Source organism: Geotrypetes seraphini, chromosome 16 (assembly GCF_902459505.1).
Source record: "Geotrypetes seraphini chromosome 16, aGeoSer1.1, whole genome shotgun sequence".
Lineage (NCBI taxonomy): Eukaryota > Metazoa > Chordata > Amphibia > Gymnophiona > Dermophiidae > Geotrypetes > Geotrypetes seraphini.
Window position 1 is genome coordinate 41252609 of NC_047099.1, and position 21241 is coordinate 41273849.

At 46.6% G+C, this 21241-nt stretch overlaps 1 protein-coding gene across 3 annotated transcripts in view; it reads left to right on the forward strand.

The window, feature by feature from the left end:
• MEF2D (myocyte enhancer factor 2D) overlaps window positions 1–20078 on the forward strand; it is a 59122-nt gene extending 39044 nt beyond the window's left edge. For 2 of the 3 annotated variants that reach the window (XM_033924246.1, XM_033924247.1), the window contains exons 4-10: window positions 270–480; window positions 1922–1978; window positions 6537–6727; window positions 6960–6980; window positions 9312–9438; window positions 11258–11405; window positions 14646–20078. In XM_033924246.1, coding sequence (XP_033780137.1) covers window positions 270–480; window positions 1922–1978; window positions 6537–6727; window positions 6960–6980; window positions 9312–9438; window positions 11258–11405; window positions 14646–14970 — 1080 coding nt within the window. In that variant the 3' untranslated portion in view covers window positions 14971–20078. The remainder of the gene's footprint in view (window positions 1–269; window positions 481–1921; window positions 1979–6536; window positions 6728–6959; window positions 6981–9311; window positions 9439–11257; window positions 11406–14645) is intronic. The other variant, XM_033924248.1, reaches the window with a different exon arrangement.
• Window positions 20079–21241: the final 1163 nt, after the last annotated feature.

Below are 21241 nucleotides of genomic sequence, written 5' to 3' on the forward strand. Positions count from 1 at the left end.
TTCTGGTTAAAAAAAACTCCCAACAGAAACGTGCAACCCAGGAGTCTCTCCTATCTGGTTAAATTGCTCCAAATCAATGCTAAACGTCATATGAAAGACATTGCGGTGTATCCGTGACGCTTAACAGATAACTGTTGTTAGTATATTCTTTGTAATTGTGTAGCACTATGTCCTAGTGCAACGTGCAAAAGACCAAACGTGAAATAACGTGAGCTGCCTAAAATGAATGCTTTTCTTCACGCCTCTCTCTCCTGTTTTCGTCTCTCCAGTCCACAGTGCCAGCCCCCAACTTCGCCATGCCAGTGACGGTCCCGGTGACCAATCAGAACGTGTTACAGTTCAGCAGCCCTGGGGGCTCCCTGGTGACCCAGTCCCTCATGTCGTCTTCACTAACAGACCCCCGGCTCCTATCACCGCAGCAGCCAGCGATGCAGCGCAATACGGTGTCGCCGGGCTTACCACAGAGACCAGCCAGCGCAGGTAAGTACCAGTGGTGGCCACAGCTCACGGCACTTTTGTCTCTTCCCTCCCTCCATCCCTGCTTTCCCCCTCCCAACCCTGTTGTTGTTTAAATCAGGAAGGGAAGGGAATCTTCTCCTTTCCTTTTGCTCCTAATATGTTCTGATGTTTTTGAAATAAAAGGGCCACTTGTATTTTGCTTTGGATTTTCAAAAGTTTGGGTCCAGGTAGTGGCAGCCACTCTCCGTATTTAGTGCCTTTCCCCCCCCCCCCCCCACGAATTTATAGCTGAAAAGATTCACAGATCTCCTTGACCCTATCAGATTGGTCTGGCCAGTCGGCAATCTTTAGCTACTGCCTGGATAACGTTAGGAGTATAGAAAGGCTAATTTTAAATCGATTAATTCAGAAAGCTGCTGAATATTGCCGCCGTCTGGCCACCGCTTCTGTGAATAGCGACACCGAACGTAGGTGGTCTTTTTGACTCCCACAGCTGGTGTTTGAAACAAAAGCTGACCGAGGTGAATATTGACTTGTATGTTTCCCTTGAATTTGCTCTTCACCTGTCCGTGCTGTATTCATGTGTATTAGTGCAACACCTGTTTGGGGCTCTTGTGAGCCCAGTTTCATAATGCTAGGGGTAGGTGTGTAAGTTGAGCCTCAGACACCCTTTGCTCTCTCTTCAGAAGTAAAGTTAGCAGTCTGAAAAGGAAAAGCCTAGACTTTTGCTCATTTCTCTGCACACGCGTGCACAGACGTGCACCATTTTTTTTTTTTCTTCCTCGGTCTCGTGGCTTTAATTGAGTGAATTTGACGTGGTGTTGCGAACAGCACTCCATTTTCACACGTAAGCCATAATTTCCTTCCAGATTCTCACCCCTTTAATGTCAAATACTTAGCACAGATGACTGCGGCTCTGTTGGTCCCCTCCCCCCTCCCGCTCCCAGTCACACATTGGCCGACACCTGCGAGCTCCTGTGAGGAGAGATGTGAGCTGAAGAAATATTTTAAGAGAGAGAGAGAGAAAGTGGGGGGCAAGAAAGGTGATAGAGAAAGCTGGCAGCGACCGATTTGCACATGGCAGGATGAACTGCGGCTGATAGCCTCATGGCTTAGGAGAGCAGCAGAAAGGCTTTCAAATGGTTCCTTGCCTCCTAGGGCAAGTTGAGCCAGCCCTTCCTGCTACAAAACCCTGACCGGATCACCGTCTCCTAGGAATAATCGGAGATGCCAGGCTCGTAGCCACCATAGGACAATTGGCACCCACATTCTTAAGCATGGCGGACCTGGCACAGATCTAGATTCTGTTGCATGCCCAAAGGACTGTATCCTCAGGGTGGCCCAGCCATGGGGAAATAGGTACATGAGAGAGACACTTCTTAACTTGCCGATGGGCTGAGAAATACTCTGGGGAATTTCTAACCAGTGCAATTCTTTTTTTTTTTTTTTCCTTTTCACTTAGGAGCAATGCTAGGAGGAGACTTGAACAACTCCAATGGTGCCTGTCCAAGTCCAGTAGGTGAGTACTGGGCCCAGAATGACATTTTCATTTTCCCTGTTGTCTAGACCAGGGGTGGACAATCGCTGTCCTCAAGGACCACAAGCAGTCGGGTTTTCAAGGTTTCCACTATGAATATGCACGAGATCGATTTGCATGTGCTGCTTCCATTGCATGCAAATATTCGTTGTGGAAATGGCCCTCAGTGTCTGTGGTTCCCTAGCCTTGGTCTAGCCTAAAAGAATGGAATTTGTGCCCAGACTCTGAAAACTGCCAGTGACCCGTGAGTGGGTAGGGCAGGGTGGTACCCAAGAGAGATTTTTGGTTGTTCCAAATAAGTATATATAAAAAATAAATGTGTTTACACTTATCTTCAAGGGAATGTTGTTCTAGACATGGTTAAAGAGACCACTTAGGGCAGGGATCTCAAAGTCCCTCCTCGAGGGCCGCAATCCAGTCGGGTTTTCAAGATTTCCCCACTGAATATGCATTGAAAGCAGCGCATGCACATAGATCTCATGCAGATTCATTGGGGAAATCCCGAAAACCCGACTGGATTGCGGCCCTCGAGGAGGGACTTTGACACCCCTGCTCCAGTCCATCTACACCAGGGGTATCAAAGTCCCTTCTCGAGGGCCAAATCCAGTCGGGTTTTCAAGATTTCCCCACTGAATATGCATTGAAAGCAGCGCATGCACATAGATCTCATGCAGATTCATTGGGGAAATCCCGAAAACCCGACTGGATTGCGGCCCTCGAGGAGGGACTTTGACACCCCTGCTCCAGTCCATCTACACCAGGGGTGTCAAAGTCCCTTCTCGAGGGCCAAATCCAGTCGGGTTTTCAAGATTTCCCCACTGAATATGCATTGAAAGCAGCGCATGCAAATAGATCTCATGCATATTCATTGGGGAAATCCTGAAAACCCGACTGGACTCCGGCCCTCAAGGAGGGACTTTGAGACCCCTGTCTTAGGGTGTGCTAGACCATCATTCCACTGAAATATCTACCAGGTCATGGTAGCAAGAGATGTTGATTTGTTAGCATGGAATTTGCACACACACTGTATTTTTAAGGTGTGCTATAAAACCAAAAGCAATTTAAGGGCACATTAATCTATGTACAGTCAGCAAGTAAAGCAGATTTGCTCGTGTTAAAAAGTTCTCTTGTGCAACAGAACTTTTTTTAAATTAGCATTAATGTGTGAAACAGAACTGAACATTGTGCCTTCTGTACGTCCCTAATTCTAATGTTTTAGGGGTATTCATTTTTTACAAAACCTTTGAAGGTTAAGGTGGTTTACAGGATTTTTTTCAGGTACGAGAAGCCTGATCCCCAAAGAGTTTACAGTCTAAGCAGGAGTCTGCGTCTTGCTCCAAGGTCACAGGAGGATTTGAACCCTGATTTTCCCCGGTTTCCTTGTCATGATCTTATCAGAAGCTTGAAGACTGTCCTGTAAGGATCAGTCACTCCTTCCTTCCTTCCTGTCTCCCTTGCATGCACCAGCCCTCCCCCTTCCTTCTCCTGTCAGCGTCAGCTGTTGAGAGCGGCTGTTCCAGTTACTAGCAGGACAGGTTTCTCTGAATGTCAGCACTGAGGTCACCGCTGGATTCCTCGCATTCCTTCAGCTGCGCCAGGAAGAGAGAAGACCAGCCCTGCTCCTGTCGAGCAAAGCAGCTTCCCTCCCCCCTCCTCCAGAGCTTTTTTTGCCTGCTGCAGCTCCCTTTCTTTAAAATAAAAAAAAATTATACCCCCCAACCTCCTTGTCTGTTTTACCATGTGTGGTCTGTGAAGGCAGCGAGGCAGTTCTTCAGGCTGTCCCCACTGAGGAATGTGCGGGGCAAACGTCTTTGGTTTTTACTGCCAGACCTTGAGGCACAGTCATGGCTTTTAGGTTACGTGACATGATTGGTTTCCAGGGGCACCCTTCCATGTCTGTCTCGGGGAGGAGTTGGCCTATGGCTTTCGGAAGGCCTGGGATATGAGTTCGAGCTTCCACTGTACAGTCATCTTGCTGGGTGACCTTGAGGCAAGGTCATTTTATCTCCCTGTGCCCTCTTTCTCCCCAGGGCAGCTTGAAAATAAAGCATTTGGCTTTGCAAGCAGACTGTGTGTGTCTGTGTCACGCCTTTTGGTTTGGATGCATGTTGCCAGCAGGAATTGAAATGTGATATTCACCCTTCTGCACACGTCCAGCTGCTTCATCCGATATGCCACAGTTGAAATCTGAAGCTAAGGCCATGGGTATTAGGGCTGCCGAGAGGACAGGCGTAAGGGCCGTGTCAGAAAGCCGACTTGTGCAAATGAAAGCAGTGAGATCACTCCCCCCTCCTCCTTCGCTTTTGCTGAATTTCATACAGCAGGCTCAAAGCTTCCCCAGACCTGAGCTTGAAGGTCAGGAGGATACAGTGTACAAATCTGGTTATGGGGAAAGCAAGGCTTATGGGAAGGCTAAGTGACTCTGCATGACCCAGTGCGGTGCGTCGGATTTTAAGAACTGCAAATGGGGCACCCCTCCTCCCCACTCCTCCCCTCCACGCGTGCACCCTCCTTCCCTGTTGTTTGCGGTGGTCAACCACGTGCTCTTGGCGACTCCGCCGGCCGATGGCATTTCCGGGTGGCGCGCATAGAAGTGACGTCGGCGGGAGAAGATGATGGGGCCGCGAGCACCAATTTCAACTAGAGAAAAAGGCAGGGCGCAGCCGACCCGGGCGCCTTTCACCCTCGCTACGTAGAAAATGCCACTGTTCCAACAGTTTTGGGACACGCACTAAGCCATCATGGAACGTTTGAAGAAAGTTGCCTTTGGCGTGCCAAAAGTTAGGTGCGTCGGCTTGAGGGCGCAGTCTGTACGTTTGCGAGTGTCTATTGGCCCACCACACTCCGCCCACTTGTGTGAGCCCCCAGCAATTGCGCACTAAACCAGATAGGCAGAGCCCTTCCGCAAAGAACCGCTTGTGGAATCGCCTTTTTAGGGCTCCTTCTACTAAGGTGCGCTGGCGTTTTTAGCGCACACAGAAAATTACCGCGCGGTACGCTTCTCGAATAACGCCAGCTCAATGCTGGCGTTAAGGTCTAGCGCACGGGGCAATTTAGCCCCAACGCACCTTAGTAAAACCACAAGACTGGACGGGTCTCGGCACACGCCTTCCACGATGCACGCTTCCTCCAGATAAAATTTAGCGGAAGGCGTTTTGTGGGTAGCGAGGAAGGGAAGAGAGTCTCGTGGTTCATGTCGGGGCTGTGGCGTCGGAAGCATTTTTGGGTTAGTGGAGTCTGGGCTTGATGAAAAGTGCCGGCTTCTAAAAGAGTTCAATTGTAGGTCGTGCAATGTTATAATGCTTAAATTCCTTATTTCACAGATGATAATTTGGTTAACCTGGTTGGTTTTTTTTTCAGGATATATTTTGATATCAGGTTCTTTGATGATTACAAAATGTAATATATTATTTCCCCAATGGCCTATGGACTTCCCTTTTAGGAATGGTTCCAAACCTTTTTTAAACCCCGCTAAGCTAACCGATTTATAGAATACTACATTATTTCCTTGTGTACTTTATGGTGTTCTATAAAGAGGTATGCACATACTTTATAATAAGTATTCCCTTATGTACTTTAAAGTCTTTAAGGAGGCACGGGTGTACTTTAGAGTATTCACACATATGTTTTATAGCATCCTGTAAAGAGAGTCACGTGTAGGTGTGAGAACTGCCCAAGGCCTGCTCAGCGTACACCCAGCTGCAAAGTATGCAAGGTACCCGCTTTCATTTAGAATAACACATACAAACGTCCATGCTAGTATTGTAAACAATTTCAAGAGTGGTTTGAAAAGTTCAGTAAAAAAAAAATCAAGTTAAAGAAACATTTAAAAAACAAAACGAAACCCAGTTCTATTTCTCAACATAGCAAACAGCCCTCGATGGAGACTTAATCCAGCGTGTGTCCAGTTCTCCCATCCCGTCAGAAAAAACAAAATACAGGTTGTGTCAAATTTTAAAGTGTTTGTTTAATTGGTTTTTATTATTGAACTTTTCAAACCGCCCTCGTGCCATGCACATGCAAACGTTAGGGCCCATGTTACAGAATTGCCCCCCTGTGGGGGAAGAAGAAGATCATGAACCATCGTTTACCCCAAACTGATTAAATCATTTTTGAAACTGGAAATCTTTTCTAAAGGAAACACTCCTCCCCCCTACCCCTTCATCACCCAGCCTGCGATGTCCCTGCCTTCAAGGAGCTCGAGGCGACCCACTACATCATGGGTAATTAAAGCTGACTGCTTGTGGTGGAGAGAACATGGTACTTTAAAGGCTCTGTCTCATAGCATGTGGAATATTTACAGCTTGTGACTCACGCACAGTGTCTGAGAGAGATTCAGAATGCAGCTTGATCTTTGTCAGCTAGATTGACTCTAATAGCAAAGGTTCCAAGAAATTTAGCTGAATACTGGACATATACCAAAGCCTGGTGTTAGGATGAAATATTTGTAATAGCTTCCATGAGGAGATGGATAGCCAAGCGTCAAAGGCCTGTTTTGATCACCACTTTCCTGATATTTTTTTCCCCCCCTGTCCTCCAGGAAACGGTTATATCAGTGCCAGAGCTTCGCCAGGTCTCCTTCCAGTATCGAACGGCAACAGTTTAAGTAAACTCATCCCGGCAAAGTCCCCACCGCCCCAGTCCCACAGCATTCAGCTCAGCACCAACAGCCGCAAGCCCGACCTCCGCGTCATCACCGCGCAAGGCGGGAAAGGCTTAATGCACCATTTGGTGAGTGGCCACTTCTGAGAAACCTGGTGAAAAGAGGGGGGGAAACAGAGCCGTGGGCATATACAGGGTACGGGAAGAGGGAGACAAGAGTGCAATTGTGCTTTAATCTGACTCTTCCAGTACACATACACATGCTAGTATATACATTTTATGCAGGGATGGGGGGAGGGACGGTAAGAGGGATTCGAGCCTGGTCTAAATGCACAAATGTTTCTGCTTTTTCTGCACGCAGACAGAGGAGCACTTGGAGCTGGTGAGATGTTAGACATTCTGTGTGTATGTGTGTTTTTGCATGCGTGTGCATGCGTGTGGTATCCCCTGCACATGTCCGTGCTTTGTAGGAGCAAAAGAGCTCAGTCATTCCCCTTCATGGGGGTCGGGGTTCCTCCCACCTCCCTGATTTCTAATTCCATTATTGCACGGGGAAATTCAGAAACCGATTACCCCCATGCCACTGAAACAGTGGACAAATGTAGTAAGAGTCCCCCAAATCTTCAAACGGTTTTATGGGTGGGAAATGCAGAGAGACCCGCGCCTGAAATAATTCACCATGCATGCGGAGAAACTGAACAGTCCGTGAATTTCTTTAAAATGAATATAGATCCTTTTCATCAAGTAACAATCAAACATCTAATATCAGTCCAAAACACAAATCAAACAATCTACAAATATACAATATACCACAAATCAAACAATTATTCAAAGAAGAATGTCTTACATCTTTCTGAAATCTCAAATCAGCAGACTCAAATGGCAAAGGCGGCGGCTGGGTTTGATGTAAAATCTTTAGAAACGGACTATTTCTTGTGTGAAGCAACAGTTCTTTCTAAATCAGATTCTCTGTTTTGATTTAAATTCTGCCGTCTTTTTGATTCTTTTCTAAAATCATTTTTTTGGTGTCCCCCTGGTCACCTTTGTGCTTACTTTGGATATTACTTAGATGCTGCTCGTTTTAAGAAAGATTTGGACAAATTCCTGGAGGAAAAGTCCATAGTCTGTTATTGAGAAAGACATGGGGGAAGCCACTGCTTGCCCTGGATCGGTAGCATGGAATATTGCTATTCCTTGGGTTTTAGCCAGGTATTAGGGACCTGGATTGGCCATCGTGAGAACGGGCTACTTGGCTTGATGGACCTTTGGTCTGACCCAGTAAAGCTATTCTTATCAGGGGAGATCACAGCAGAAAAGGAGTTTTTTGAAAACAGTTATTAGTGTCGAGAATGTCATGAAAATCAGGGGGGGGGGGGAAAGAGTTACTTGACTTTCATAAATATTTATCTGTGGAGTCATATTTTTGAGGGGGGGGGCAGAGAAGCTTTAAAAACAGGATAGAGGAGAAGGTGAGTGAATCACTGATAATACTAGAGTGTCTTATCCCTGGACACCTGGTTTCAAATCCATATGAGGCTGTAAGTGAAATCATTTGGGGTTTAACTTAATCCCTGTGAAGTATTCTTCTGCGTCAGGAACCCCCCCCCCCCCCACCTCAACCTTATAATTTGGTATAGGGTGCTTAAGGAAGGCTAGGGAGTTTGTCTAACGGGGATAATGTGGGTGTGGACCGGTGAGGCCCCCGAGTGTGGTTGTGTTTCTCACTTGGGAGACTCTCGTGAACCTTTCTACTGTCCTTGTGTGACGAGTCTTGAGTCTGTATTCTACCTGATAAAGTCATTCCTCACTGTAACCCTCTCCCTTCTCCCTCCCACAGCAGTTCTCTCTGAAGCCGTGAGGCTTTTCCACATGGCTTCCACTTGTATTCCTCGTTTGAGGAAAGACTAAAGAGATTAGGGCTCTTCAGCTTGGAAAAGAGATGGCTGAGGGGAGATAGGATTTTAGTCTACAAAATCCTGAGTGATGAATTTTGTCACCATGTCATTCTCTAATGTCATTCTTTAAGGAGAGAGGGAAGAATCAGAGTATGAATGGCCACAGCCACTGACCCACAAGCTTTGCTTTGAAGAATGCTGGTGTAGAAGGACCGAGGTTGAAATAGACACTAGAAAATGACATGGGATTATTTCCCGCGGTTATCCGCAGGGACGGGAACGGTGATGAATTTTGTCACCGTGTCATTCTCTAATCTTCAACACGACAGTCATAAAATACCTGGACTAGTCTTGGCGCTTTCCCTCAAGATTTGGTCAAGTTATCACTGCCGTCCTATCTGAATGTGTTTTTTTGTGTGCAAAGGTGTGTTGCAGGGCAGGGTTAAATCCCTTTTTTTTGCTGTCCAGTCTGCTCTGCAAAGAGACCATTTAGCCATTTGAAAATAGTTTCTTAACAAGTGCTTGACTTCATGGGTGTATATGCGATGTCCGGGGGTGCAAAGCTTGCCAGCTGGATTTGATGTTTTGAGCAAGATTTTGCCCTGCCAGAGCTTGCAAACTGGGAGGGGAGGAAGTAAAGCCTCGATGGTTCCATAGTCCCCAGGTATTCAAACTCCACCTCAGGTCAGAGGGGGAATGAACACATTGAAGCTCCAAAGATTCGGTGGAGGGGCAGGGTAGTGAGGAGACTTCCAAAGCCTGTAGGATTTATTGGTGATGTGACCCTGATCTGTCTTGTCTGTCTTTTTCCTTTCAAGAATGCACAGAGGTTAGGGGTCTCTCAGGCGGCCCATGCTTTAACGACCCCTGTCGTCTCCGTGGCGACCCCGAGCATCCTGACACAAGGCCTCTCCTTCTCTCCCATGACCACAGCATACAACACAGGTGAGTCCAGCTCCAGTGGAGAACTTCACGAAATGATTTTACCGGGGGCTGGAATTCTGCAGCGTGCTTTCTGCTGTCTCGCTCGGTTTGTGGCGTGGAATCTGCTACATGCACAGGCCTTTCTGTGCCGTAATAGCGGAAAATTTATATATCTTATGAAATTTTACCATCCTTCTCCCCACCCCTATACTCCTTGACATACAGTGTGGTGGTACTGTATTTTTTTTTGCCCCATAAGACACACCTGACCATAAGACGCACCCTAGATTTAGAGGAGGAAGACAAGGAAAAAAAAAACCATTCTGAACCAAACTGTGTACTAATATATACCAGGATCTGTACCCTGTCCCCTCTCTGGTGGCCTAGTGGTAGGCAGGGACAGGAGGGATCCGTCCCAGCCAACTAACAATTTTTTACCACCCCCCCCCCCGTACCTTTTTGAAACACCCCCCATTGTACCTTTTTAAAATTCCCCTTATATCCTGGTGGTCCAGCGGTATATCAGCAGGAGCGAGCTTTCTGCGCTCCTGCCTGACCCCGCACCGCTGTCTGAATGGCTGCCGTCAGTTCTCGTGAGTCCCGCAGCCATTCAGGAAGTGGCGCGAGCCCAGGCAGGAGCGTGGAAAGCTCGCTCCTGCCGATACACCGCTGGTCCACCAGGATATAAGGGGAATTAAAAAAGGTACGACAGGGGAGAGGGGTAAAAATTTGTATCTTTGCTGCATAAGACACACCGACATTTCCACCCACTTTTGGGTGGAAAAAAGTGCGTCTTTTGGAGCGAAAAATACGGTAATTCTATAAGAAAGCACTGATAATTGTAAAGAACTAGAAGCTCCCACTTTCCTTCATGGAACACCAGCTTAACCAGTGGGGTAGCGAGGGAGGTTGGCACCCGGCATGGCTGCGCCGTGCATCTCTCTCATTCTTCCCCACTGCTTGAGCGCCCTCCCTATGTACCTCTTGAAAAGCTCGTCGGCTCGAGCAGCATCGTCCGCCCGCCGCTTGCGCCGGCCTCGGCTCTCTTCTGATGTCACGTCCGGGTCCTGCAACCAGGAAGTGATGTCAGAAAGGAGCCAAAGATGCAAGCTGCTCACGCGAGAAGAGGAGAGGCGCTGGCACCACTGCGAACACGGTGCCTGGGGTGGTCCATTGAGTGTAACATGAAAATACGCACCTATAATGTAGATGCAGACACAGGCCAGTCGCAGACCTAAATACTGGATATACGAGCCAAACGTCTAGGGTCCAGTATTCAGCCAGCATTATCCATGGGAATTGAGGTAGGACTGCCTTTCGTGCGGTTGCCCTAGCTGGTTCATTGCCGAGTGGTGCCATTTAAGGCTGCCAGCGCGGGCACTTCCGCACATGCTCAGTCGGTGCGTTGAAATGAGCATGTGAGGAAGTGCCAGCGTCGGTAGATGGAGCACCCTGCTGGCTTCCCAGTACGGGCGCGACTCTGCTGGCAGAGCATCTCTACTGCTGGGGGGGGGGGGGGGAAAGGGGGAGGAGAACCGACAGGAAAGACTTGGGACCCCCAGTCCCTCCCGGTCCCCAATTCCTGACATTCATACGTGTGTGTGCATATATCGGTACATTTATGCTTATAATCAGCAATTTGAAAGCCTGGAAAGTCTCTCCCCACTCCACGCCTTCCTCATTTTTGCTGTAATTCTGGAAGGTGGAGACTTTTTCAACCATTACGGAAACAAAGAGACATTGCATTTATAGACTCGAGCGAGGAGGAGGTTTGACATGTTTCTGATCAGTAAATGAGAGGTCTCTCACCCGCAGTCGCTTGTGTTTTTCCATGTTTCAGATTATCAACTGACCAGCGCGGACCTCTCTTCGCTCCCGGCATTCAGTTCTCCTGGTGGGTTGTCTCTAGGCAACATCTCTACCTGGCAACAGCATCACCAGCACGCTCACCCCCAGCAGCTGATCCCCAGCTCTCTAAGCAACATCGTGTAAGTGTTTGCGACGCCTGAAGGATGCTGTGTAGTTCCTCTCCCCTATCAGGTCTGAAGAGAGAAGGTAACTGCTTCTGTTGCATTGGGGTCTTCTTTCTTTGGGTAGAGAAGTGCTGTGATGTCCGATTCCCCCAACATTTCCAATCCTGGAATTGACCCATCTCTTGAATGTTGTCCATCGGGCTGTCAGACCATTTGGAACCAGCTTTAAACTGAAAAAAGTTTACTTAAGACTTCTGATTTTAGGGTGTAACCGATAAAAACACCCCGATGCAAAAGGAATTTTGAAAAGCATTTATCGAATGGACCACAGCCCCTCCCACGGGGGCTTGTCTTGTATAATCCTTGTGGCTCAAAAAGAACGAGGCGAGGAATCTCCAACACTCGCGCCAAAATCCGACGGGCTGCTGTCGCGGCCGTAAATATGACGGTTTGAAAAAGACGAGTCATTCTCTAAAATCTGCACATGCAAATGAGGCTCCCGGAGGGTCTCTAAATTTGCATGGGACGAGTCGCTGGTTATAGTAATTGGCACATGCGCAGAATACACCTGGGAATAAAAAAAAAAAAAAAAAAAGAGACCCCCCCCCCCAAATCGAAGATCGGCAAGAGGGCCGCAATCCAGTTGGGTTTTCAGGATTTCCCCAGCGAATAGGCATTACCTCCACTGTATGCAAATAGATCTCGCGCGTATTCATTGAGGAAACACTGGATTGCGGCCCTCGTTCCCCACCCTTATCGATTATGACACTGTGACGTCCCCCCATGCTGCATCAGCCGATTGGATCCCTTTTACGACGCAATTTAAAAGAATGTCCTGTAACCTACGTGCGTTGTGGTTACACTGGAGGAAGCCGTCTTTGTTTGACAGTGATGGCAGTGACGACCCATTCTTTTCAGCACAGAAATAGTAAATGCAGTATTTAGTGTACGGTTTTATCATTTTTTAAATTTAGTTTTTACTCTCTGGTGGGTTTTTGATGCATTTTAGGCTGAAAGAAAAGCGATCGAGCGTAGGCCAAGGAGAAGCAAGCTGCATTCTTGACATTTGCAAGTAAATCAAACAGTTCCTTCCACATAAGATGTATTATAAAACAGAAGCATTAGATTTTGGGAAAAATTAGATTTTGGGAAAAATTGCTAATTCAGTTGCGCTGTTGTTTCTTGAGTCAGCGGTAAAGGGTGATGGCAAATGCCCTATTAACTCAGGTAGGGTGAACAGACGTCTGGATTTCTTCAGCCGCGTCCTCCTTTTCGAGGACATGTCCGGGGGGTCCGGATGGCTTTTCAAAACTCGGTACTTTGCCTTTCTCTGCTGTTTCATCTTGGGAAGGGGGGGGGGGGAGTCTCTTGTTTTAGGTGTATTAAAAATTTGACGTTTACCGCCCTCGAGTAGAAGCTTTCAGAGCAATTTACATTTTAAAATTCAGTAAGTAAAAGTTAAAGGGGTGGGGGGTGGGGAGTAAAGACCATAAAAATTGCCACTGCTGGGTCAGACCAGTGGTCCATCGTGCCCAGCAGTCCATGCCCTGAGTTTACCTGCGTACGTTCTGGTTCAGCAGGAGTTGTTTAACTTTGCCTTGACTCCCTGGAGGGTGTTTTCTCCTATAACAGACTCCCTGGAGGGTGTTTTCTCCTATAACAGACTCCCTGGAGGGTGTTTTCTCCTATAACAGACTCCTTGGAGGGTGTTTTCTCCTTTAACAGACTCCTTGGAGGGTGTTTTCTCCTTTAACAGACTCCCTGGAGGGTGTTTTCTCCTTTAACAGACTCCCTGGAGGGTGTTTTCTCCTTTAACAGACTCCCTGGAGGGTGTTTTCTCCTTTAACAGACTCCCTGGAGGGTGTTTTCTCCTTTAACAGACTCCCTGGAGGGTGTTTTCTCCTATAATAGACTCCCTGGAGGGTGTTTTCCCCCATTACAGACTCCCTGGAGGGTGTTTTCCCCCATTACAGACTCCGGAAGAGCGTTCCAGTTTTCCACCACCCTCTGGGTGAAGAAGAACTTCCTTACGTTCGTATATAATCTATCCCCTTTCAACTTTAGAGAGTGCCCTCTCGTTCTCTCTACCTTGGTGGCAGGCTTGAGAAAAGAACTCTATTCAGTATAACATTAAGATCATAAGGTGAAACCCATTTCTCTCTAAATATGTTTACAGCCATGACATCTCTGAACACAACATCCCCCCCCCTCCCACCCCCTCCTATTAACTGAGCTGGCAGCGAAGGGGCTGTCAGGTCCCTCTTGTACTCTTTGCACCCCTCTACCAGCTCTCGCCTACACACATTATTAATCCAAGATTTAAAAAAAAAAAAGAAAAAGCCACACATGTGCTGTAAAGAGTCCCGTGGGTGGCTCCTTATTAAGGAACTGCAATTAAGCTCGCGTCTGCTGGAAGGAGCCGACTAGAAAATCAAGTCCTATTGTTATTTCGTGACATTATTTTTAGAGCGAAGGGAAGAACTCGCAATCGGCTCTCACCTTCCTCGGGTCTAGGCCTCTGGACTCCATCCTTTTTCACGTAAAGGGCCGCCGAAAGATTTCAAGCTTGCAGGCGCTGCTCGTTTTGCAAACACTGAAAACAAATATATTTTTTAAAAAAAAATTCACTTCATTGTCGATGGTCAACAGTAGCAGGTTCCATAAATGAGACACCCGAGTCACACTTAAGAGATTTGTTTGCCGTTACTATATCAGGTGGGCAAGATTGAAATAATGGTATTTACAGGATTTGAAAAATATTTCATAACAACATAAGAATTGCCGCTGCTGGGTCAGACCAGTGGTCCGTCGTGCCCATCAGTCCGCTCGCACGGCGGCCCTCTGGTCAAGGCCCAGCGCTCTTCCGTTGATCTAATCTAATCTAATCCTTAGGTTTGTATACCGCATCATCTCCACGTTTGTAGAGCTCGACGCGGTTTACAGTAGGAGAAATAGGAAGGAACTACAACAGAGGGTTAGAGGTAGAAGTGTGAAGAAAATTTAGAGGACTTGGGATGCCAAGATAAAAGAGTTTCCTTGATTCCTAAGTTGGAGGGAGACTTACATTTTTTGAGAAAAGCCAGGTTTTCAGATGTTTGCGGAAAACTTGGAGAGAGCTCAAGTTCCGAAGAGGGGAGGTAAGGTAGTTCCAGAGCTCAGTGATTTTGAAGTGGCGGGAGGTCCCTAGCTTTCCTGTGTGGGATCTGCTGGTCTTTCTTCTCTTTCCCTAACCCTAGTCTTGTTTTGGTTCTTCAGGTCTGGGAGCCATCTGCCTCACACCGCCACCTTGACCGTCAACACCAACGCCAACATCAACATCAAGACGGAGCCGGTCTCGCCGAACCAAGAGCCCAACTGCAACACGCCGTCCTCCTCCTACGCTCAGCAGACGCGGCACGAAGCCACGGGGCGCTCGCCCGTCGACAGCTTGAGCAGCAACGCCAGCTCCTTCGAGGGCAACGACCGGGAGGACGCCCGGGCCGACTACAGCTCCACCCTCAGCCTCCTGAGACCCGTCACCGAGGCCGAGGGAGACAGCCCGTCCGTAAAGCGGATGCGTCTCGACGCCTGGGTGACATAACCCGCTGCTCCCAGGGCGCTTTTTTTTTCCTTCTGTCACTTTCTGCTCACACCCTCCCCCACCCTGGGGTTGGAATGAGAGGGAGGAAGGGAGGGGCTGTAACCAATGAGGGAGGGGGGGTATGTATGTGTGTGTAGGGGTTTGGGGGAGGGCCCTGGTATCAACTGCCTGAAAAAAAAATAGCTTTAGAAGTTTTTTGTAGGCATTTTTGTAACAAAGTCCAGCGCTACTGGGCAGTGTTTGCGGTTTGTGCTGTAGATATGCGCACTTCACCTGCCCCCCCCCTCCTCCCCGCCCCAAAATCCTCCCTGGGGATGATCTGCCTCAGAGAGGCCCTCCCCCCACAACTCCGCTCTTCTCAAATAAGCCAGCGTGCTAATAGGAGAGTGTTGGGGCCCTGGCCAAAAACGAGGAAGAGAAATGGAAACTCGTTTCGTAAGGCGTCCATCCCCTCTCCCCTGGCTGACGCAGGGTCCCCCCACCCCCAGTTTCTACGCTGAAAGTCCAGCCTGAAGAAGAGTGCCTTCCAATGCTTAGCCCCCAACTGTCTTCACCCCCCCAAAATGCATCCTAAAGAAAGAGGAGCCAACTTCTCTGTATGGTTGCCAGATGGCTATTGATTTTCAGGAGGAGGTCGGCCCAGTCCTGGTTTTCTTGCACAACTTTATACGGGCTTCTGGTCTTGCATTTTGTAAGGAAGTCAGTAGGGATTGTAAAAAAAACTACAAGTCCCAGTGTACAATGGGATAAATCCAGGACTGGATCAAACTGTCCTTAGGAAAATGGAGCCATTTGCCAGCTTTCTTCCTTTGGGGCATGCAGTAGGTGTGTATGTGTGTGTGGTGGTGGTGGGGGGGGGGGGGAGGGGAAGAGTGCATATACCACCACCGGATCAGTGGAATGATTTGGTCACCGGTGACCGCTGCTATTCCAAGCTTTATATCCAATGCCAAGGTATGTTAAGTTACCAACACGAAGGGGGACAGGGGAGCACACCAATTTCTCAGAAACAGGACTTCACGTAACAAGTTGGCTCTTGTGGGCATTCGATTTGCAAAGCCAGCCATGGTCTCGTACTCCCCACGTGCTGTCTGCTGGAGACTATGGTGAACTGCCTGCCTGCCGAGTGCTGCCTTCATGGTCTTGTCTGTGGGGTCAGGAGAGGGTAAAGCCAGCTCATTCTCCCTCCTGCTCAAAGGAAATGGCTTTGAAGGTGAATTTGAGCCGTCAGTGGATCTGTATTTTATTGAATAAATGTTCAAAGTGCTTTCTGGGACTGGCAGGCCTCCTATTCCCAAGTTTTTTCTGCAACCCTGAATCTGGCCACCAGGTGTTGTCCTCACTCTCCTTCTGCCTCTGGGGCCTGAAACTGGGACGGTTTGCATACTGTAGCTCGGTTGTAATCCCAGCTCTGCCCCCGACTCTCTCTATAATTGTGGGAAAGTCGCTTTTTCTCATTGCGCCTCGGTTCCGATTCTTAGCTCTGTGATCCTAGGCAGGCTACTTTTATCTCTTTAGAGACCAAAATTACCCCGGTGGCCCATCGTACACCCCACCTGCTCTGGCAGCTGAAAATCATTGTGTGCCGGTTTACGAATGCCATACGCTTTTCAAAACTGCATTTTAGTTATTTCAACGTTAATATACGAAGGGGGGGGGGAAGCAGTTCTTTAACTCGGTGTTTGGAACAGATTCTGATTTCTAAGCTCCTGGCCCTTAAATAAAAATTCTAAATTGACCTTCAAGTGACAGTGGTCAGTATACGACTTCTGGCTCACACATCAGTTTACTGCAGGGGTGTTCAAGTCCCTCCTCAAGGGCCACAATCCGGTCGGGTTTTCAGGATTTCCCCAATGAATATGCATGAGATCTATTTGCATGCACTGCTTCCATTGTATGCCAATAGATCTCATGCATATTCATTGGGGAAAATCCTGAAAACCCTCGAGGAGGGACTTTGACACCCCTGGTTTACTGGTTAAAATCACCTTTAAAAATGTCAGTTTGCAGAGGAGAGAGAACTCTGAATGTTATCTTTCCTGAGTTGGTGTCAGATAATGTTGGATTTGCCCTTGCTTCGGACCATTATTGGTATATGCATGAAGCAGATCTGATCTAAATGGCCATAGGCCAGTTTCCTCCATGATCGCTCCTCTCCCCACCTCTAAAGAACCAACAATCTCCTTATCGCAGCCACTAGAAAGAAAATCTTTCAGGCCGACGTGGGAGACTAGTTGTTGGTTTAACCTTAAAGGATTTTTCTTTGAACCATCATTTTAATATAAAACTTAAGAAAATCTTTGCGAGAATTTTAAAAAAAATTTTTGGAGGGAAAGGTGACCAGAGGGGGAAGTTTTCTGAGAGTGTCTTAGGAGCTCCTGAAGCTGCCTTCTTGCTCCACTGGAGTCTAGAATAATATCCCTTCCCCTGATCTCTGTAACCTCCCCAGGCTCTCTGTATTGAGCGTTTTCAGTTTCTGTTCAAGCCCATTGACCAGAACTGATATCTTCCTGCTTTTAAACTAAACTAAAGCTAGGTTTATATCCCGCATCAACTCTATAACAGTAGACCTCGGCACGGTTTACAAGAAATTAGAAAAGAGAACAGATGCAATATGGATCTGGAATTTACAACTTTGAAAATAGCCAAGTTTCCAGATGTTTTCGAAATGGTTGGAAGGAGCCCAGATCACGCAGTTGAGCAGGAACATTATTCCACAACTCAGCCATTTTGAAAAGTGGAGACTTCCCCCATTTCTCTTTGGTGAAGGATGTGGGTTTTTGGCCGGTATATCCAGAAGCAAACCCGTGTGTCCCTTCCGATAGGAGCCCTGATGTCTTGTACCCAGCTTTGTTTTTTTAATCACGTTTTAGGTGGTGGTATGTTTTTTTAAGAAATGGGTCCACAGCAGTCAAGAAAGCACCTTAACCCATTGGTGGCAAGGGATATGGCTAGCAAGTTCTTTGATCAGTTGCCACTTTATGGCTTAGCCCGTTCAGAATCTCTTTCCCCCTTTTGCTGATTTCACCCTATGTCCTATCCATAGTAAGCTGGGCAGGTTATCGGCTTACATTTAGTAATTTTATTTGGGGGGGGGGAGTCATAGGAATCCCCCCTTCTACCTTTCATAAAGATCAGGATTTCCTCTGCTATTTTTTCCAAGCAACCTAAGGGAATAATCATCATCACTGTCCTGTCTGCTCATTTTTATATTAACCCCTTCTAGGTTGACATAAGCCATATGAACGCAATTTTCAGAATCTTCTACGAATATAATGCCCAATGTGATCACGTGTTCGGATTTTCCTCAGCACCAAGAAGTCCTTGGTCTACTACGGGGCTGTGGGTACAGGCCCGTGGAAAGACTCTCGGTAAACTTAACAGTTGATTTGGATCCCAGTTTCCTGATTGATCCTCCCCCACGAGTCTCATTTATCACTGGACAGGACCACCATTCACCCCCAGCCCCTTTTAGAAAAATGCCACTTACAGGCTTACACGAACTGATTTCTGCCATCCGAGTAGTTGGATTTTAGGTGCGGCATCGGACATGGAGTTGGGTTTGCACCTCTTCTAAATACTTAATGAGGCAGAGAAAGGAGTGTTTTCTCGTTCACTTCTGTCACCATCAGAACTGTTTGACTTGGCTTAATATGCCAGGCCAGAAGGATTCCTCCCTTGGCACCAGTAATACTGTATATTACAGAAGTACCTTGTAACGTTTCTGCTCGGTTTCTTCCTAAGTAAACTATTTGGGGTGAGCTGCCTGGAAAGGGCATTTATTTAAACCCAATGGATTTCTTTCCAGAACATTTGTTGAGGTGCGAGAGTGGGAAAATACGGTACTAAAGGGATGTCCCTTTCTGCTCTTCTGGGGTAACCATCAACATGGCTAAGGTCTGGGTGAAGTCTCTATTATGGATCTCTCCATAGAGTGAACTGGAGGAGGTGTGGGGGGGGGGGAACTTATTTCATGGTTCCAATGTTCCTCCTTCCTCTACGCCTTCGCCCTTTCAGCTCCAGGTTCCACATGAAGAACCCGAGAGGGAAGAGCGATCTCATGCCAAACCGCGTTAGGCTTTTATATCGCTGGCCATGGCGGTGAAAGCCCCGACTCTCATAGAATTCCTATGAGCTGCGGCCAGCGATATAAAAGCCTAACACGGCTTCATGAAAGGGGGCCTAAATTTGAAACCTTTCCAAAAGGGGGGCTGGGCAAAGGATGGCGGTGTTCAAATGCTGTTGGGTCATCTGATTATGAAAAGAGGGTGACCAGGACACGGGCTGTCTGGCAAATCGGGTGTAAGCAATGGCATTACGTTCACCTTTATTTTTTTTTTTGTGAATTTGTAACTTAATTTTCTTGCAGACTGTATATTAAACCTCATGCTGATTTTTTTTGAAAGAATCCAAGAATGACAATCTTTAAAATATATATATATAAATATATATATATATTATATATAAACACCCTGTTTTAACTTGTATAAATGTGTTTCCAATTTTAAACCTTATTTCTTGTGCTCATCTGTGCTGTTGACAGTGTTTTTACATTGTGTATATTTTTTTAAACAAAAGTTGAAATTTTGAGTTGTATATGACAGTTTTGGTTTTTTGTTTTTTTTTTTCTCTCTTCACTTGTTTTGTTTCCATTTTTAATTTGTTAAGGGGTGTTGCAAAAAATAAAAAAAAGGAAATAAAATTGCACGATTTTGAAACCAGAAACAAACAAACAAAAAAAAAAACAGTTAAATGCTGCAGTTTTTAGATGAGTGTAGTTTAAAAAAGAAAAAAAGATGAGCTTATTTATTCTCAAAAAAGCTATAAAAGGTGTAAAATGCATGAAGAAACATTTACAAAAAATATATAAAAAATAACAAAAATGAGAAAAAAGTGTAACCTCAACAAAAGTGTAGCGTTTTAAGACTTAAACAATGACAAAAAAAGAACTTAATATATTGTGTGTTGGCTGGTTTGCTTTTGTTTTTAAATGTTCCTTTTACTGTTTTGTTTTGTTTTTGAGAATGAAATACGATTTGTGTATATTTTCATATAAGAAGTATGCACTGATATGTTTAAAAATATATATTATTGCTTTTTAAAAGTGTGGTTACTTACCAAAGTTTCTGTCTTGCTCTTTTTCTCTTGAATTTAATAGAAATATTCCTATTTAACCCCCGTTCTTATGGTCCTTTACCTTCTGGGATACGATATCATCTCATAACACATTTCTTGCCCTATACCTCAGCCTCCTGAACCTTACCTCCCCCCCCCCTCCTCCCACCACCCCGATTTGGTGTTCGTTCAGGCTGTGGGATAGTTAAACCAGCGGCCTCGGAGAAACTGGTTAACAGAGCAGATCCTGGGACCATTCTCGAGTCGATTCAAGCCATTTTGGATTTTCATCGAGTTGGTACCATTGCGAAAGTTTGCAGTTTTTGGTAACTGACGATTCTAATTTTAAAGGTACTCCAAACACAGGCTCCCTTTTACAAAGGCGATTATCACGACGAGCTTTGGCAAACGATCCAACTCCCATAAGGATTGAATGGGTGTTAGAGCGTCTGCACTACTGCACTTTCTTTTTTTTGGGGGGGGGGGGGGTCGGGGGATAGATGTCTTTAAGTACTTTGATTTGAACCTCTGAATAGTCACAGTAAATCCATGAATGGCAAGCAGAGTGGCTGGATATTTCAAAGACTTATCCGATTGAAGCCGACTCGGATGTAAGGGGTTAAAACAGCTCAAATTCATAGACTTGGATCTATGTCTTTGTCGCTAGAACAAACGAACGAGTGGCACCTCCAAAAAGAGCCAGATGAGGCTGGAGATGGTTTAGAAAAAGGCAAACCAGAAGAGTGCCGGGTCTGCAACGCAGACAACGTAAGATCGGATTTAAATATTTGTACCCTAGAGGAGAGGAGGAGGTGGCTGGGGTACAGTAAGCGACATTCAGGTGCTACAATGATATAGACGGTAAGCGAGAAACAGAACATTCCGGTTAGAAAGGGAAGGCCTGGACGTAAACGAGACTGAAACCGTGCTTTTCCAATCTGGTCCTTCAGAATCGTTCCAGTCACGCACAACAGGGCCTTTTTTTAAAAAAAATGAATAAATAAAACTACTTCTTAGTCTGCACTAGAGAATGACACGGTGACGAAATTCATCACCGTTCCCGTCCCCGCGGATAACCGCGGGAAATAATCCCATGTCATTTTCTAGTGTCTATTTCAACCTCGGTCCTTCTACACCAGCATTCTTCAAAGCAAAG